At 42.4% G+C, this 20,154-nt stretch overlaps 2 protein-coding genes across 6 annotated transcripts; one reads left to right on the forward strand and one right to left on the reverse strand.

The window, feature by feature from the left end:
- Positions 1–330: 330 nt before the first annotated feature.
- LOC103706480 (translocase of chloroplast 90, chloroplastic) lies at positions 331–13,677 on the reverse strand. Of its 5 annotated transcripts, XM_088707294.2 has the most exons (5): positions 13,339–13,632; positions 8,307–8,423; positions 8,015–8,130; positions 2,596–3,458; positions 331–2,415 (listed from the first exon to the last, which is right to left on the reverse strand). In XM_088707294.2, exons 3-5 carry the CDS (start codon positions 8,127–8,129, stop codon positions 1,234–1,236), a joined length of 2,160 nt encoding a protein of 719 aa, XP_088563420.2. In that variant the 5' UTR covers position 8,130; positions 8,307–8,423; positions 13,339–13,632; the 3' UTR covers positions 331–1,233. The 5 variants fall into 5 exon arrangements, with proteins under 5 accessions (XP_088563420.2, XP_008788810.3, XP_008788809.3 ...); XM_008790588.6 differs by having other exon boundaries at positions 331–3,458; XM_088707293.2 differs by lacking the exon at positions 8,307–8,423 and having other exon boundaries at positions 988–2,415; positions 13,339–13,614.
- A 3,345-nt stretch (positions 13,678–17,022) lies between these two features.
- LOC149751656 (uncharacterized) lies at positions 17,023–20,154 on the forward strand. The gene is made up of 2 exons (XM_089926404.1): positions 17,023–18,057; positions 19,375–20,154. Exons 1-2 carry the CDS (start codon positions 17,023–17,025, stop codon positions 20,152–20,154), a joined length of 1,815 nt encoding a protein of 604 aa, XP_089782530.1.

The raw sequence follows: 20,154 nt of genomic DNA on the forward strand, positions 1-20,154 counted from the left end.
AAGGCTCTACAACATGAATTGTTTGATGTTTGGGTGCTATAAGTGGGGATTATGCATATAACAAATGCATGCAAACAACTAACCATTTAGGGGACAAATCATGGTACCAAGTGTTGTTTTGGTACAGTGCCATTGGTACCATGTTTACAATAATAAGAGTTTTGTTAAAAAGACATAAAAAAAAAAACAATATCAAAATGCCAATTGAACTCATGTAATTAGAGGAAAAGAACATGAACAAGTCTTTGTCCCCCCCCCCCTTTTTTTTCCTTAATCCTTTTTGCCGCAAATGAGACTAATAAAACACTCGAGGCATAGTAGCATTGAGTCTGGATGAATATAAGCATTTTGGTAAATATAGAGCAACATTTTGGTGACATGAGGAATTGAAGAACTTCAGCATTTAGGAACTCATTCAGATTACATTTGCTGTAACTGATGTGTATTATAACTAGAAGTTGTATACCATCTGCCGTTGCACCCTTCAAAATCATAGGGTTTCTGTATCAGCCTTGCTGATGGTATTGATGTATCCCCACAATGATATTTTTTTTGGATTTTTCGGGTCATTCACCTCGTAACCAAAATCAGATGTAATCCATCTAATTTCTCCCTGCTCAATTCATAAAGGCAGTACTGGTATATGAATCTGTTTCAACTTTCAAGCAATGTTGAAACAACCATCCAAATAATTACGAGATGTTCAGAAGCCCACCTAAAATTTCTGCTCATAGAGGGCTCATCACCCAGGCATTTTGCCATTCCTGTTAGTTTAGCATTTTAGGTAAACCTGATGTCACCATTTTCATCAAAAAGAAAGGTGCTGGCAGTATATCTCGCAACAAAAAGAACCCATCAAAGCAAAGAAGATAATGCAGTTCTGCGTCAATGCATTATTTGCAGCTTTAATTACCTCGTGCACGTACGGAGGCATCATCTGCCAAGATCTGCATATAAATAATAGTACACCCATGCAAAGATGAGTTGTGCAGGCTCAAAAAAAATCTTGAAGAGCTTTCTTTGCCTCTAAAATTCATTAGCATATCCACTTGAGTCATCTCCCATCACTATTGTACATTCATGGGCCCTTGAAGAATCGGAACGGTAGGAGGCATGTCCAACAGGAAAAAAGCCGCACCACTAACTTGTCTCTCAGCATCACAAGAAGAACAAAACTATTGGTACTTCTATTCTGTTTATTTATCAACTAATAGGAAAACTAATGTTTCTCCATCAGCTCACAGCATCAGTCGGCCTTCTCCGAAATAAGGCCTGAACTAGCGAAAAAACTGCTACCAGTGCTATCTCAACATGTTCTGAAGTGCTGGTCCTTACGCAAACCTGACCCAACCTTCTATTGTTCAAATTGGCACTAACAGACATCTTCATACCACGGCCAACTCTTAAGTCTGACTGAATACTTCCCCCTAGAACCAACTCTTTATCCAAGGAAAGTAAAGTGGCGGCAAGCACCACTCTATCATCCCTAACAGGGTAGTCTCTCCCTCGCATGGTTGCTTCTAAACCCCCTCCATATGCTACCTGACCACAGCCCCCCATCCGCCCAGCGTTCAGCGCCAGCAAAAATCTCCTCCCAACTGAAATGGAGTCCTCAAGTTTGGCACCAATAAAGTGCACACCACCAAATTTGGTCACAGAAAGCCCACCTCCAATTGTGTTAAATTGAAAGTTTCTAAACCTTGCATCTCCATGAACAGTATATACTAAATCCTTACCAGCAGTTTGAATGTCAATTCCTGAAAGCAAAGCATGGCCTCTTGGTTCCACGTACTTCACTGCAGATTCTGCTTGAATAACAAATTCCTTTTTATCCTTGCTTACCTGTCCCGCAAGTGTAGCCTGGAGATTCTTTTTCACATCCAGAGAAGCCTCCAAATTGATCCCATCAAACCCAACATCATGATCCCAGCCTTGGGGATCCAAAACGGGCCTCACAAGCCACTTATCATTGCTAAGAAAATATCGATATCTATAGGTAGGACAACCAGAGTCAAAGCTTGGTGGGACAGTCATATCAGACAATTGCACGGCTTCTTGGGAAGCACCATTCTCAGAATCATCATTGCCTACAGATGTACCATTGGTAGGAAGCATGTTTTCTCTTCTACTCCTAAGTTCCTCTTTCCACTGCTTCTTCAGAAACAAAGTTTCGCGATAGTCCAGCTCATTAAGATAAGCATTCCTTTGAGCTCTAGATAATTTTTGAAACTGAGCTTTTGTTAATATCCGGATAGGGGGTAGCTGATCATAGTCATCCTCATCATTGTCTGAGAGCTCATCCACCTCATCATCAAAGCCACCGCCACTTGATGAAGAACGGGTGCGAAGAAGTGATGACAGGAGATGTGGCAGTGAAGGCAATCTGGTGCTTGTTGGTGTCAACTGAAAGCTGTCCTGAAATTTTAGAAGGGAGTTTGCATCCCCCAAGACCTTAGTGGCTATGCACAACACCAAAAACTGAGACATCCAAACGTGACCATTTGGTAGAACCTTTTCGCCTTTTGTATTTCTCATACACAATGAATGGTTCTCCACCAAAAGGACAGGGATCTCAAGCTGCGAGTTGGAAATTACCTGGTTTATATAACGCTGCACCAAATGTGTACGCTGGTCAACGAATGTTTCAAAGCTCACAGGGTAACCATCAGGTCCTTCGGAAGGCGGCGAGGAAGAATGAGTCATGACAAGCATGGTGTTGAACCAGATGGATGAACCAAAAACATCAGTTATAAGCTTCAGTAGTGGGTAATCACTGTAGCCCCTGTTGATGGCATCAAGCCGTTCAAAATATAGAACAATGTCTGGTGGAGATTTTCTTATAAAACTTCTCACCGCAAGCATGAGTTCTCTATTTCGACGTTGGTTACCATGTGCAGGTGAAAGGCCTGGTGTATCTATTACTGTAACCTTGATTCCTTTAATAAATCCAACAACTTCTTGGATACTATCAGTGGCAGGTTCAAATGCATTAGTTGCTGCCTTTTCTTCATCAAAAATTGAATTTATGGTTGCACTCTTGCCTACACCAGTTCTCCCCAGGACAAGAATCTTAAATGAGAAGTCCACAGGGGGTCGACCAGCAGCCTCTTGCTCTACTGCTATAGCTTTAGCCTTATTGATCGTAAGACCAGGTCTCTTCACATCTGACTCCCCAGCTCGTATCATGCTTGCAAGTTGCAACCTGTATAAAACCTGTGCAACTACAAGATTTTCTGGTGGCTGTCCAATCCGATGGACAAGACGCAAGAACTTGATTTGAAGAGCTTCAACTTTGCTTAGCGGGTCTGCATTATTATCATCATCATTATATTGCACTAGATGAGAAGCATCAGCTGTAACATTCTGCGGGCTGGCCGGAAATTCAGTTACTTGGTTATTACTGGACCGGGGAGCACCAGAAGATACTGTTCTTGCCATGCTCACCGCATCTATCGTAGCTGGAACACAAAGAACATTACTTGGTAAACTTGCTGAAAGTGCAAAAAAGTTTAGCATTTGGAACATGGAGCTTTAGCAGAATAGCAAACTTGTTCTGTTATTTTAACAAATTTATGAGACAGAGTCATAATGGCAAGGCATAACTCATATATGTTTAACATCCATTATACGAAAATAGATTATACATGAAACCTTTCTTTCGTTAAAATTTACGCTTTTAAATAGTGATGGAGATATAATTAATGGGTTTGACAGATGGCATTGGATGACTAGGTTTAGAAAGTCAAGACAACATATTCTCTTTCATAAATTTATTTCCTTCAGTTTTATAAAGTTTAAAAGGTTTAATTAACCACACATCCATGTGTTCCAAAAATTCCACAGATTTATGCTTCAACAAAGCAAAGGAGATTCAAAACATAAATCAGTTTCCCACTAACTTTTCTCTGAAAACATATTGGCAAAATCAGGGGGAAATCAGAATCCATTCAAAAAGGTAATTATTTTAAAATGTGTTTTCAATTTGTTCAGAAAATGAAGAAGACTTGCCTTGGATTACTGATGTAGTCTACGTCTTAAATTAGGTTTAGTTAATTTGTTGTTTTCATCAAGTCTTCAGAAGGTTAGGTATTTCTTACTTTCTTGCAATTATCGTACTACTTTTTAGAGATATTATTTTTTTACTGGATTATGCAGTCCTGTTATGTGTAGGATTATCATCTAAAAGTCCTATTTTAGGCCTATGTTGGTTTAGTTTTTAAACTCATTAAGGTTGTAGCTTGAAAAGATTTGATGGTCTTTTATGTGGGATCCTATGGAATTACGAATTTATTAATTTTAGAAAATCTTTAGTTATCTTTCTTTTGATATGATGGAGTTTTATGTTGACTAAGAGTCTTATTTCGTAAGTTAGTAACCTAGGTCTATTATAGCTAACTTGGGAGTCTTTTTATGATTAGGAAAATTTGTTTTAAAGTCATTTAAGTGTCCATGAGTCTGGGTCCATGGGGAGTGACAAATTCTATATGATTTATGGATTTTATTGAATAAGCGAATTCTTTGTCAAGGCTTGTCATCCAATATTGTCTCTCTTTTCTCTATACTTCTTCTTCCAACCCCTTTTCTCTTTTCCTCTACTTTTATGCTCTCATCTGCTCTATCATCTGTCAAAAAAAGGAAGAAAATTCAGATCCGTCCAGATCTGAAACCCATTTTAGCAGACAACTATTTTATTTGCACAATAGTGCTAAAGAGGCTGTATTAATTACTTAGACAAGATCTTTCGCTGAATGGGTTTCAAAATTCATGCATCATCAAGAAGACTTCATATTCACTAGAGATTGGAGGACATGAGGCTATACATACTAGCAGCAATGTTTGTGGCTAGTCAAGGGAGTTCAGATATGGATGTAAAAAATTCCTTTTCCTGAATGCTTTGCTTGTGGTAAGATGAATTTTGTGAAACCTGCAAGAATAGTGATCCCCCTTTCTGCCTCTTCTAAATTTATTTATCATTTTCATAATCACAATAGGCATTATCCATGTTCTTCAGACTGCATATCTACACCCTTCAGCCACAGGCAAATTGCCAGCATAAAGTTGATAGCTGTTCTCAAAAGTTGAAAGAGCAAAATGCATATCTGAATTTCACATTCATAAACATCAACAAATGCATCGGTAACTGTTTAGCATGTTCGAATCTTGCTTTTCTTATTCCATCTGTTAAATTCAGCTTTTAGTCCAAATCATGGAATGCCGTACCGGCCCGTACCGGCTGGTACGGGCTGGTACGTACCGGTCCGGTCCTAGACCGGTACCGGAACCACAAGAAAACCGGTATTTTCCGATTTTTTAGCTGAACCGGCCGGTACGGAGCCTGTACCGGTCGGTACTAGCCGATACCGCTTGGTACCGGCCTTGTACCGGTGCGAACCAGCCGGTTCGCACCGGTACGATTTTTTTTTTTTTGAACCACAGCGCCTCGCGCTGTGGTTTTTGAAACCACTGCATACCGGCCGGTACGTACCGGACCGGACCGGTACCAGTATGGCGGACCTTGGTCCAAATTATCTACCTACAATGCAGTAACATTTCTGTATACTATACCTTCTTTTGTAACAATTACTAATGTAGTATGCTGCAACTAAATAAAGACTATTGATTTGTTCTTTGAAGTATACTATTATAATCATCCCCAGTCCAAGCTCTCATAAATTTAATTGCTTGAAAATTGTAAGGAGTAACTTATTTTTTTCCAAAAAACATATAGTAAGTGCATTCACTATGCATATCATGTCATGTGGTACCAAATGTTACTTCATTTATATTTTGATATCCATGTTCATAACAGATGTCATATGCTGCGCGGTTTGTGAATGAAAAACAATGTGCAATGTGTTATGCAGCAGTTTGAAAATAAACATGAAGAAAGGAAGAAACTTGCATGAGAAATTAGTAATTTGATGGAACAACTTGGTTAAAAACAAGGACAGATAATCAGAGAAACATTTGACATGTTAAACCAAAATTTTCATGAAATATTGCTTTTTGATGTACTCTTACAGGTGAGTGTTGGATAAGCTTCAAGGTACATGCCTATGTTCTTTCATTAAATCTTCCAATTGAATAGATGTTGGTATGACCATAAAAGGCTGTAGATGTTCAAGCCAGAAAAAACATATCCAAATTTGAAAATAAGCATCAATACAAAGTCATTGTTGCTTATGTTCATGTGAGAACATTGCTATTCAGTCATCCTTTTGATTAAATTTTCTATTCAAATTTTTCTACAAAAAAGGGTTCATTTCTCTACGATTCCCATAATCTTTCCCTCCTTTCTCTTACAATATTCACTAACAAGGTGATCAAACTAAATAAGTATCAATATCTTAAGTAATTTTACAAGAAGCATTGGCCTAGCTACAGTATTTATTTTGATTTTGCAACATACATTCTTGAAAGTTGTAGCATGTGTTTTATGGGTTTGAGTTGCCGAAACTTGACAGGTATAACCTATATAAGTTATGTTTATCACCAACAATTTACACGTAGAAGAATGATTTCATAACAAATGTTATTTGGATAAGCAGAATATGTTGCCTAAATGTTCACAACATTTATACTTATCATGACGAGGCCAGACCTTGTCATATTGATCGGTGCCTGTGCCTAGCATCATGCTGGACGATACATGTGGTCTGTTTGGACTAGATTTTATTAACTCAACAAAAGGCAGGACAGTTGGGACATAGAAAGTGCACAATAAAACAGACAGAGCATGATAAGAAAGGAGTGTTGCAGTAAGTGAATTTTTAAAGCTAGAAACAGAAAAACTAGAAATAGGTAAGGGACAAGTTAAGGATTGGCGCAAGGTAAAAGAAAGAAGATTTCTCTAACAAGATAAAATGTGCCATGAAGATAAAGTAGTTTCCTGTAAAGAGAAGGGTTAGTGCGCAAGGGTCTGAAAAGTTGGGCTTGCATCTATAGATGAAAATTTGCCAAAAAAAAAAGGTTTGTATTTTGAAACTCAGACATTAACTACAATCAGCCATGATAACGATCAATGGAGAAGAAGGATTCGTAAATGGTAGGCACAGATCATTGGTATTGGATGTATCGTTAGGTTGTGCCGAGTCAAGTCTGCACACAGGCTCCCTATGGATTCTTAGTACATGACAAAGAGCATAATATATGTGAGCACAATAAGAGGATGCAACAAGGTCCGCCGTACCGGTACCGGTCGGTGTACCGGTGGCGTCCCGGACCGGTACGAAACCGGTCCCGTATCGGTCCGAACCGGTGGCGTACCGGTCCGAACCGGTGGCGTACCGGTCCGAACCGGTTCCGTACCGGTTCTTCAACAATAAATTACCAGTACCGGATTTTACGCTGATCCGGTACCGGTCCCAGGCCGGACCGGTACAGCAGACCATGGGTTGCAAAACAGTCAGGCAAATAAAGTTTCAAGCCTTGTCTTGTTAAGTAATTACTCCTTGATTTTTTGGTGCAAATCAACATGCACATTATTATACCTTTAAGCAATCGAAGGTAAAGCAGGCCATGATCAATTGACTTTCAAGCATAGCCTACATATTTTTATAGCTTTAGGCAAATCAACCTGCACAGTTATATATACCTTTATGCAATCCAAGGCAAAGCAGGCCATGACAAATTGATTTTCAAGCATAGCCCACACTTTTTTCTTGGATAAGCACCCCGCTTATACTCATTTACAATTTCAAGAAGAATAAATGCTCCATTATTTTCAGTTTGATATTCCATCACTAAACTGAATACCTATATCCCCAAGCAAGGATCACTAAAGATAACCCCTACCACGGTTAAAACCCCCATACATGCACGTGCACATGCAAAAACAAGAATATTTATCTGTTATGCAATAATGCAGGCTTGAACTCAATATCATGCACATAAATAATTGGGTTCATAGATATCTAAAGAGAAAACTGATAATATGGCTTTGCTAATGATCATAAAGAACAAGGATAACCATTCAATAACATGAGATAACTATGTCGCTTGAAGGAATAAACACCTCGACTGCCAACATCCCCATCTGGTGACTCCTCATCAAAGAAGCTGAAAGGTCTTGCTGACAGAAATGATTTAGAAACCAGTTGGCAAGAAATCCACTTTTTAAAGTTCATCATCCTGTATGAAAATGGGAGAAAATCACACTCATATAGTGTAAAATTTCAACAACCATATATCAACAAAATTTACTCTTCTATCATGCTGAAAAGAATTTACAAAAGAAAAAAGTAGCTGTTAGCAAAATTGCCTCAAAAAGCCCATCAAGGTAAACTAGGTTTTCTATATAGATATACCTTTAAATCATAATTTCCTCCAGTCATAAGCAGTGGTTTTGCTTTTTTCATCTTTCGAGTCCTTCTAACATGAGCATTACTGATGAACAAACAATCTTTGTTTGACAAAGGATACACCTAAGATTATATGGTAACATCATCAATCATTTAGTATCCCTTCATGGGTCAGTATCATTGTAGCAGTGTAAAACAATGGTGGTTCCCCAAAGATAACAAAAGTCTAAGTGTTATAGCATCTTTTAAATAATCCAAATCATCATTCCAATATTTGCAGGGGAAAATGCATCTCATCAATTTGTCATTGAAAGACATGTCAGAAAATGGTTTTAGTACGATCACATATGAACATTCTCAAAAGAAGAAATATTTGCAATGCGACTACATATCTGCTGCCATTAGATCATATAAAATTAAATTTCATGGAAAGCAGATTGCATGGAGGTGTCAGGTGTGGGGAGGCAACTTTTATATGTCATGCAGTCTAAGCAAATGTCTACTATGTGCTGAAGAAAAAGCTACGATAATAGACTATTGCTCTAAATGCTTGATGGGCTATAGGATGGAGATCGATTAGTTATAATCCTAATATATATGCATGACATCAACTACCGAACACTGGAATGCAAAATAGGTCAAAAGTGTCAATTTCCAACCCAAGAACATAAACAAATAGAGCTAGAGTATTACAACTCTGGTAAGCAATATATAGGCATTGGTTACCCAATCCAATTTAGCCTTTCTTTATCTCCACAGGTCCTAGATTTTTGTGAAACTCTTCGTTGCAATGACTTGCTTATTCAAGAAACTACGAGTACAAGGCTGGGTTGTGCATTATTTCAGTCATGAACAAAAAATCAGAATTCATTTTACAGTTTGAGCTTCTTTCCACAACCAGCTATTTACCTATACCAGAACTCCACCTTTCCATCCGGGCTGTGACTGGCATTACCAGTATACTGAAATTGTTAACAGCATGTATGCTGAAGCAGAAAAGCATTGGCTGTAGTTGTGGCAAGACAAAATAATTTTTCAGTCGTAGTGGGACTTACACCAAGGATCAGCATTGTCAGTACCAAATCAATAACTCTTAACACTTGTCAATTGTCACAGATGAAATTACTCCTAATACAAAAAAGGATGTGTCATAGTTTATATAATTTGCAGATGATACTGTTTGGCCTGATGAAAAAGATGACAAGGTTTTTCAGAACAGGATTAATGGAGGAAAGCCTTCAAGGATAAGGGTCCAAAAAATAGTAAAACAAAATAAGGGTGTAAAAAAGCAATTTTAATGGAAATAAAAAATAAATTAGTAGCCCATGAAAATTGGTGACCATGTGATAATGGTGTCTCCATTTTACATTCTTGGGTATACTGCACATAGAATTAAGAAAGGAGAGAGAACTCATACATGAAAACATAAGAAGCAAAGAGGTGCTCAGATGTGAAACATAATTGGTACATTCCTTGGTCACTTAAAGAAAACATCACAAAACAACAATAAAGCATGGAATAATGAATAATTTAAATGTTGGGCAACTAAAAGGATCCAAGGAAAAACATGAATGTGAAAAAAATGAGATTGTTGGGTTAGGTATGTTGCAAAATTAGGAAGCACAAAGTAAAGGACAAGTATGTTGAAGTCAGATCCAATGAAGATCTGACCTGCTCAATTCTATGTTGAAAGGTCTAGAAAGAAAAAGGGGGAAGACTTAGGCTACTACCGGTGGAGGCTAAAAGAGTATGGAAGAGCTTGAAATGACACTAGAACATAGCCCTTAACAAGAATATGTGTTTGAGGATTCGTGAAAACAACAGCAAGTGTATGGGATAAGGATTGTCTTTTACAGTAATGTAGTGACATTGAAGGCAAACTATATACACTTCTATATACTTTGTCTTAGGAACGAGAAGCCTCTCCCACATACATGCCATATAATTTGGAATAAAATCATAAATTCACTTTACATGGAATCACCAACATGATAAAATGATACCACCATTTAGAATTATTTTAAACAAACTATATTAGTCTCCGCATATGGTATCTCCACCAATCCCCATCATAAAGAACTTGAAGCTTTTGAACGATCAGGAAACATGTCGTGCTATTATTTTGGATCATTTTGGCCTCCTTTTGGCCTGTGGAAAACACTAACAGTCTGCATTTTTTACTTAGTATTTTGCCAGGAAATTTCTTAAGATATTTATACACTTATTCTTTTACTAAGCTCCCCAACATGAAAACTTTGTTTTGAATACCATTGTTAAGTTATAACGATATATAAAGGTTATATATACATGCATACGAATATACATGCAGATAGGTACATAGATGGCAACTGAAAAAATCCATAACGGATAATTTTTTAAATATATATTTGGGACAAGCATGTAAGCTTGCTCCTTCTAATAATACAATCATTAATTTCTTTCTTTTTCTCTTTGAAGAAAAACAAGCTATTTTCCATATCCAAGGTACAGATAAGAGAATTTAAAATTCAACCTCCAACAAGCTAACTAACCAATATAATGGCCTCCAATATCATAATATATTTCCTCCAAGGATGACCAACAAAAGGTGATGTAGTTTAAGTTTAAATTGGGTTTAGCTTAATTATTAATTTTGGATTTTTGTCAATTGTTGCTGTTTGGGGGACCTAGGTAAGGTTTTCTATTTTCTGTTAATTTTTCTACTTAGTTTAGGGCCTAGTCCTTTTAATGGGTTCTTGAGTGAAGTAGGATTGGTGTCTAGAGTCCTGCTTTAGGTTTAAGTTGTGCTAGGAAAGATCTAAATCATTAGGGTTGTGTTTTGGATTTATCTGATGGCTTTCTCTGTGCAGTTCATAGAGATATGAGGTTTGCTATGCATGAATCCTCAATTGTTCAGTGAAAGAACACCCTTCTCTTTTAAGTTGGTCTTAGGAATCCAGACCAAATCTGATAATTATCTGTTTAAAGAAACAATAGACCATGACAGGGTCTAATCTATTCTAGAAGAGTGCCCTAGTTTGTCTCATATATTGCTTTTGGTGATTGTTTAGGATCGAAAGTTCTATCAAGAACCGTTCCAAACCGTCCGGTTCGTAGCGTCCCGAGCCGTAGTCCGAGACGGCTCCGGCGACGAAAACGAGACCGGCGCCGAGAAAAAAGAGGAAAAGCGAGAGAGAGAGCGGGGGAGGAAGAGGAAGGAAGAGAGTGGAAGGTCGAGGCCAGCTTTCGCAGCCAGCTGGCGAAGGCCGGGGAGCCGCCGCACGAAGGAGGGAGTCGCGGAAGAGGGGATCGCTCTGGTCCTTGTTTCGAACGAAACAAAGGACCGGAGGGAGCCCTTCTTCCGCGGCTTTCCGACGGCTCTCCAACCCTCCATTGGCTCTCCGCCAGCCTCACTCACCTCCCTCTTCTTTCTCTTTTTCTCTCTTCAAAACAGGGGACCGGAGGGAGCCCTTCTTCTACCGCTTTCCGATGGCTCTCCAACCTCCGCCTCCTCCGCACGGCGGCTCTCCGGCCCTCCGCTGGCTCTCCGCCGGCCTCACTCGCCTCCCTCCTCTCTCTTTTCCTCTCTCGTTCTCTCTCTTTCTCGCCTCTTCTACTGTGTCGGTACGGGCCCGGCACAAAACAACGCGGGTCTATACCGGCTCATCCCGCCGAGCAATCGGTACGGTATCTAAAATCGGTTCCGCCGACCCTGCCCCTAACACTATTTTTTTTGGTAGATAATTCCCTCACGCTCTTTAATAAAAACAAGAAGGAAAGGGGGGAAAAAAAGAGGATTGTTCCCTGCATATCCTCAACAGATTCCCTCTTTCTCCAGCTTTCATAAATTAACCTAATTTTCCCTGCCCTTTGCCACCTTATAATATGAAAATGAACTTTGCAACATATATATCATTTCAAGAGCATTGGATTAAAGATAATTATTCCATTAATAATGAAAGAAATTCCCAGATGAAAGAAATTTGATGGCAGTGTTGATCAAATTGCAGAAAATTGAATGGTTCGCTCATTCTATGATAACAAGTTTATGCGATCTTCATGACAGAACTACTTACTGTACCTGTTTGTCGTCTGCAATACTAATAACACAACCTGAGAAACAATGTGTCAGCTCTAATAGATCCCATGTTACTCCTTTATAAATGTGACATGCTACCATGCATTCCTGTCAAAGGTTTCACCTTCTGATGTTGCAAAGCTCTTTTAAATTGATATTAATCTTGATGCCAAAATATTGTCACGAATTGCTTTCACCATTGGAAAGCATATAAATTTCCACATTCTCATTACAATCATTTTCGCCCACTCATTATCTTGAAACACACAACTATGTCAAACCTAAAACTACTACCACATGTTTTCTACACTGACATATTTCACAGGACATCATTCCAAGCCATGATGATATTGAGATCAAAACAGTTGCACAGATCAAGTGGCACAAAAATTTAGTGATTGTACAAAACTAGAGCAAGAAAATATAAGAGAAAACCTAAGCGTGATAAGAAGCATAGGACATAAACAGACCATCCTGCCTCTTTAGTCCTAGTCAAAAACTAATGAGAATTCGTACAGCAAACAAAGCAACCAAATTATCCCCATGAAGCAGAAGCACCGACGAGTACAGCATGCTTAGCATACGCATCAGATATCGAGAAAAGAATCGACCTTTATGGCATCTGACCAAGGAAAATCAGTTCTGAAGGTTTTCTATGATCAGAAAGATTCCGATGTTAAAAGAAAACTCATTCTTGAAGTCGTTTATTTTGGAGAATCATTTGGTTCCTTCTTCTTGGTGCATTAGGGCATAGCATGAATGAATTCAACATCTCAAACATCAAAAAAAAGAAGAAGAAGAAATAAGCAATCTTGAAGCCATTTAATTAAACAGAAGCCATCGCGAAGATTTGTTCACGTTCACCAAGATTCAATTTTGAAACTATATTTTCCGAATTGACACCTTATCTATCCTAAGAATCACATGATCCGAAGCATTCGGTATCGGAGAAAGAACAAAAGGAGGGATTGAACAAACTACCTTCTTGAGAGGAGAAAACTGGATCGAATCCACCACTGTTCATGGACGCAATCGCCGCCGCCGGCGCTGGTGCAAGCCCTCTAGGGCCCCTCGGATGCTACCGTTTTGATTGGTAGAAGAATACCTCTGTAATCTATACACGTCTCTAGAGAAATAATACCACTACCGCACTTGGTTATTCGGAGAAGACTCAGAAGAGGGGATAAGAGAGAGAGAGAGGTGCAGACTTGTTATGGCGGCTTCCTTCCTGACCATCCAACCATTCTAATTTCTTTTTTGTCTGGTCCGACCCCTTCTTGAGTTTTGACGAGAATTCTTATGTAGAAAAGACTCTACAACACCTGACCCAAATCCAAACCCAATGGGATTAATATGTTTGGTTTGGACCTAGTCTTGGTAAAGGATTAGTATTTGTTACACTTTTCTAGCAACTTAGCAACCAAAATATCGTTATAAATACCAGGAAAGATTGGATTGGGGATGATAGTAAAAGCTCAGAACAGATTTGTTTGAGCAAGATCCTGACTGTTTTTCATGTAGTCTCTCACCAAACAATCAGGTGTTAGTGACTTCCACTAATCTCTTTTGATTATTTTATCTGATAATCATATCTCTTTTTGGTCTCAAATTCTCAATCTTGGATGTGCATCGTAATTAAAGTGGAGAATAGTTCTGCTTCCTTTGCTTGAAGAAAGTAATTTACTTGGAGCCAGAGACGTGAAACGACTTACACGTATAACATATTTGAATTAGACTTCTGAGTCAATTTAGCATTGTTCATCCTTGACAATTTTGGATTCGTGCATTGGAAACTATTGGCAAATGAAATGTTTTTTTCCCCACATATGGACGGTTCGTAAAATCCAACATTCTCAGGATCCAACTCAGACATTATTGCATTGTGATTTTTCGCACGTATGACGCACATTTAAGTGGAGTGAATTGAGAAGTGGCTTTTTAATTTTTCCAAAAAAGGTGGCGCATTGAATTGCCCATCAACAATGGAAGAATGGAAGATTGAGCGGGTTAACCCGAACCTAATCGGAGTTGGACTGGATGGATGGGTTTAGGCACAACTCAAATTGGGTTCGGGTTGAAAATCCTGACCTCATTCAAATTCGGGTTGGATTTGGATTGAGATATCATGGAACCTGGCTTAATCCGGACTCGAACCTAGATGAATATACAATATACTCTACTCCATTGTAGCTTCATTGTTTGAGATCCCGCTTGCGTTTGTTCGATTATATAAAATCGGGATTGATATTATCCTTTCATAGTCACATGCTACCATTCCTAGCTTATTTTATTTTACTTTTAGATATTATTCAAATGATTTAGGAAAATTTAACTGGTGTTTAGCTAAATCGATCCAACAGATCCAACCTAACTCAAACCAATCTGATTTTGAAACTGAGCTCAAAAAAATTGAGGCCGTGTCGGATTCAAGTTGGAAAGGTCGAGTTAAAGGTTGGGTTGGATTAGGCAGCAGGTAAAAGTCTTAGGATCTCGAGTTGCGCCTTGGTTGGCCTCCAACCCGACCTAACCCATCCTATTTCTACCTCTAATTCAGAAAGTGTAAGTCATGTTAAATAGAGGGGGGGGGGGGGGGGGGGGGGATTTGATGTGAAAATCTCGATGAGATGGGAGGAAAGGAAGCGGTCCCAAAACCAGCAGGATGCATAAATCCAAACGAGACTTTCTCGCACCCAAGTTGGGTTGGACCATTTAACAGATACTTGAGAAGTTGGGTTGGACCGTTAACAGATACTTGAGGTGTCGTGGACCAGCCACATGCTGAAACATCATCTACAATGAAAACGTTGCAGGTAAGCACACTTAGGTCTATTTAGGTTCGCTGTTGGCAGTAGAATTTTTGGAAGTATAGCTTTTTGAAGTAGAATTTTTATAAAAAACTATTTGTTGTTTGGTAATTACATTCCTAAAGTACCATGGCACTTTAACATGTGTTTGTAAACTGAAAAAGTACTTCTGCACAAAAAAATTACTATAAGAAACATTCCATAGTATTATACAATAGAGCATAATAAAATATAACATATATTAATATATAAATATATAATATAGTATAATATTACTATAATGTAATATAATATTATATTTATAGTATAATACAATAATAAAGATATAAAATATTATAGTTATTAGTATAAATTAATTTTTCATAATATAACATAATATTTAAATTATTTAATATAATATACTAATATATTATGATATAATGTAATATAATATTATATTTATAGTATAATACAATAATAAAAGTATAAAATAATAATATATAAAAAAGAATACCTTTTCTTGCACGGAAGAGAGTTTGATCTACGGCTAAGATTCTTTGTTGGAGCTCCAGCAGATTTTTATATTTATAAAAGGACAAGGTATGTAATTGTCATATTTTATTATAGGTATTTTGGTCAAAAAAACGGTTTTCGACAAAGCTCAATACATCTTTTTCGGAAAGATCTAAAATGGAGCTTTAGCTTTTCGAGGAAAGCTAAAACAACTTTTCAAAATTTTTACCAAGCGCTCTTTTCATCCAAAAGTACTTTTAGAAGGCTAGAAATTGCTTTTTGATCTTCCAAAAGCTCTCCCAAATGGCGCCTTAGTCAGAACTAGTCAAAAAAAAAAAAAAAACTTTGGTGTGGTGACTTGTGGGCGGATTTTATTATTCCTATTCTTCAAATACTATTACTAGTTTACTGCTAAATAACCATTTGTTGTATTTTCTATTTTTCAGTATACAAAAGAGAGGAGATATGATTAAGAAAATTGGGTGTTTTCTTTTGTGTATATGGTGGAATGGGGCGAGACCCTAGAATAAGAGAAACATACGGAAATAAGCAGAACAGAGAGAGCCCCCAACCCCTTACACCTTAAAAAAAAAAAAAAAAGGGAATTCCCTGACAAACGACAACAGCCTTTAACCAGAACGATGGAGAAAAGTGAGAATTATGGACCACGGTAGAAGGACGAGACGATGCCAAACTTGCAAAAGCATCAGCTACATGACTGACTTCCTTGAAGAAAAGGATTGGAGCTTGTCCAAAGTTCTCCGAGGTAACGGTGGACGACAGAGTCTAATGTTGATATGAGAAAACCCAGGTGAACGACAGAGTAGTCTCAACTCTTATATATACATAACCAGCTTGACCCAAAGTACAGGTTGGTCTGGGTCTGCTACATATTAACCCAATCCAAGTGGCACCCTGCTAATGCACTGAACGCATAGAAAATAAAACAAAATTAAATCAAAGCATAGAGAATAGAGATTATTATTCACTTCTAATTCCTTGATCCACTGCCTATCGAACATTTGTCTCTTAAAAATCATCATTCAGCTTCTTCTGCAAATGAATACAGTTCAATGGCGTAGAGAGAGAGAGATCCCAACGGCTATCTGGTCGGCGGTGCTCGTGAGCCACTTGGCCGGGGAATCTGGTGCTCCGGCTGGTCGGCATGTTTCGAGTTGATTGTCTGGAGCCCTTGGGGAGTCTGTAAGACTGCAAGCGGGCGAGCGGCAGCGGGACTTGCCTCCGGGGAGGAAACTTTGAGGGAGATCGCCGGCGCTTGGGTGGACCTCGCCGGAAGAGGGGGGGGCGATTGGTACACTCTGTCCTCCCTGCTTTGTTTACCTTGTGTTCTCAGGTGTGCGACTGCAGCATGGATCGAAAAGGGAAGCAGCCGGCGGCGAAGGCGACGGAGGAAGCGGCGAGAGGCTACAGTAAGCCGTCTGGTCGTGGGGTGCGCCCTGCTGCCTGGTCGAAGCCGGGGCCATGGATTACCCACTGGCCCACGGCCGAGGAGGTGGATCGCCTGAGCCGCCGCTTTCCGGATGTCTTGCGGCCGCCGGAAGAGCCGATAGAGGCGGCTCGGCAGGTGTGGGAGGGGCGGGCGGTGATTGTTCGCAGCTTTGGCCGCCGGATTTCGGCGGAATGGGTGGCCAAGGATGTGGCCGTCCGCGCGAAGCTCAAAGACGTGGTGGCCGTCCCGCTAGCGGACGACTACCTCGCCCTGAGATTCCGGTCGACGGAGGACCGGGATCGGGCCCTCAGTGAGGGACCTTGGGTGGTGGCGGGGCAACTCCTCGCCATGAGCCCGTGGGTGCCAGACTTTGAGCCTGGGGACGGCACGGTGAAAAGGGCGATGGTGTGGCTCCGGTTGCCGCGACTGCCGCCGGAGTACTGGTCGACGTCGACCATCCTCCACATCGCGGCTCGAGCAGGTCAGCCGGTGGCGGTGGATGGGGTCACCGAGCAGCAGGCGGCGATGGGTTTCGCTCGGGTTAAAGTGGCGATTGATACCACTGAACCACTACAGCCGGGAGTTCTGATACAGGGGAAGACGAAGGTGCGGTGGCAGCCCTTCGTCTTCGAGAACATCCTGGTCCTTTGCCCCAGCTGTGGGCGGATGGGGCACGTGGAAGCAGCCTGCCGCTTTCCAACGGCAGCCGGCGCACATAGGGAGGTGCCTCCGGTGGCAACGGAGATGGGGGGCAACCCCGATCTACCGTCCTCGGGCGGTGGGGAGGAGGTCCAGGGGCCTGTCTACGGCCCCTGGATGGTGGCAACGCGGCAGAAAATCCCTCGGGGGGACTTGCCGCCGCGGCCGAGGGAGACGACCGGCCCCGATCTTGGGGCTGGGTCGTCCTCGAGGCGGCCGTCGCCTTCGGTGGTGCCGACAACACCGCCTGCACTGGTATCTCCAGCGGACACGGCCGGCTGGCAAAAGCCAGCTAAGGTAGCGCGTCGCCGGTCGCCGCTGGCAGCGGAGGGGGAAGGGCTACACCTGGCTCTTCCTCCCGGCCCGTTTCAGGTTGACCCGGCCGGAGAGCTTGGGGATGACTTGCTCGAGCCAGCCGAGTCGGAACCGAGCGCGCGGGGGGGGGGGGGGGGTTACTCCTCTGCGATCTGACCCGGGGCCGGGTCAGGAACTCACCCTGACGCGAGCCAAGTCGGGGCCTGGTGGACCAGCTGCGGCCCGGGCCCAAGCTCAGAAGAGGCCCAGGCCACCGGTGGGCCCGGGCCCGCACGGAGGCCCAGGAATGGCGACCCAGCTGGCCCGCGCGCTTCCTGCGGTGGGCCAGCAGGCTGACGTCATGCTGGCCCGTGGCCGGGCCCAGGGGATGGGACGTCGGGGCCGCGGGCCAGCGGGCGCGACCCAGGATGCGTCCGCAGCGCGGGGCGCGCTGCGTGCTCGCTCAGCCCCGGGCCTGCGGGCCTCCCCAGCGGTAGGGGAGCGGGTCCGGGAGCTGTTGGGCCGGGCCGACCCGGCTGTGGGGGCTGAGGACGGCCCGCGAGCATAGGGCATTCAGGCCCAGGCCACAGGGGAGCTGCGGGCAGTCCTTTGTGCGGGCTCAGAAGCCCAGGTCGCGGCGGGCACTCAGCTTCAGTCAGACTTGGGTCTAGGGGCCCAGGTCGAGCTAGACCGGCAGGCTGATAGTGAGACGATCCCAGTCTTCCGGTTTGGCCCTCCACCCCTGGCCTTGGGTGAGCTGGATGATGCTGCCTTAGGTAGGTGTGAGGGGTGGGACCGACCGGCTCCTTACATGGAGGTTGTGCCTTCAGTGCCGGGAGGGGATACAGTCCTACCCACTGTTGTGCAGCGCGTCAGGACAGCAGTCATGAGTGTTGCTCTTTCTGCATACGGGGGGGAGGAGGAGCGGGGCAGCCGGGGCGTCGAGCCTGAGGACGGCCCCACAACCCTAGGTGAGGATGGGTCCGAGGCTGACTATGTGGACTGTGATCCATGATGATTTTAGCTTGGAATTGTAGGGGGGCGGCCAAGCCGTCCTTCATGTCCTCCTTTAAGCGATTAGTACAGATCCACTGTCCGGAGATCTGTTTTCTATGCGAGACTCGATTATCCGGTGAGGGGCTTAGTCGTGTGAGGCGTCGCTTGGAGAGGGAGTGGGCTACTTATGCAGTTGACTCCCGGGGGTTGTCGGGAGGCATTTTGGTCTTATGGAGGCAAGGAGTGGTGACAGTTGATGTTTTCCACAATTGTTCCCAACAGGTAGTCATGGTAGTATCAAAGCCAGGAGCCGCTCCGTGGGTACTCTGTGGTGTGTATGCGAGTACGGATCATAGGGTTCGGAGAGTCCTCTGGCAGGAGATCACTAACCTCATCACCCAGGGCATCCCGACGGTCGTGGTCGGTGACTTTAATTGTATCCAGGATGAGAGTGAGAAGCGGGGTGGTGCTGCCTTCACTGACAGAATAGACAGGAGGGAGTTTCGTGACTTTGTATTGCGGAACGGCCTGGTAGACCTTGGTTTTTCTGGACCTAAGTTTACCTGGTGCAATAATCAGTTAGGCAGCGCTAGGGTCTGGGAGCGCCTAGATAGGGCCTTTGCATCCCCAGATTGGATCCTCCGTTTCCCTACTTGTCAGGTCAGTCATCTTTCCCGGATTGCCTCTGACCATTGCCCCCTGCTTCTATCCACCTCATCGGCACACGTCCATCACAGTCCCTTCCGTTTTGAGAAGGTTTGGCTATCATACCCCCAGTCGTGGGATGTAGTTCGCGATGCATGGCGTACCCCGGTGCGCGGCGATGCCATGCAGGCGGTCTCGCGCCGATTGGAATTGACTAAAAGGCGTCTCTGCCGTTGGAATCGTGAGGTCGTGGGCAACATATTCCGGCGATTGGAAGGGGTTGAGTCATCGATTGCTGAGTTGCAGAGGAAGGAAGACCTAGGAGGGGTGCTCCTGGAGGACGATATGTCCGACCTTCGAGGGTTGCTAGCGACTCATCACTCGTTGCTACGGCAGCACGAGATTTTCTGGCGATAG

Source organism: Phoenix dactylifera, chromosome 11, assembly GCF_051530095.1.
Source record: "Phoenix dactylifera cultivar Ajwa chromosome 11, Ajwa_hap1_PhDact_Kaust_v1.1, whole genome shotgun sequence".
NCBI classification, from domain to species: domain Eukaryota; kingdom Viridiplantae; phylum Streptophyta; class Magnoliopsida; order Arecales; family Arecaceae; genus Phoenix; species Phoenix dactylifera.

Excerpts from the sequence above, each read along its gene's own strand:
- LOC103706480 (XM_008790587.6), bottom strand. The coding sequence starts at position 8,129 with ATGATGAACTTTAAAAAGTGGATTTCTTGCCAACTGGTTTCTAAATCA. Across the intron at positions 3,459-8,014 it reads TGGGGATGTTGGCAGTCGAG|CTACGATAGATGCGGTGAGC; the intron begins GTGTTTATTCCT and ends TTTGTGTTCCAG.
- LOC149751656 (XM_089926404.1), top strand. The coding sequence starts at position 17,023 with ATGGATCGAAAAGGGAAGCAGCCGGCGGCGAAGGCGACGGAGGAAGCG. Across the intron at positions 18,058-19,374 it reads CGACAACACCGCCTGCACTG|GTAGTCATGGTAGTATCAAA; the intron begins GTATCTCCAGCG and ends TGTTCCCAACAG.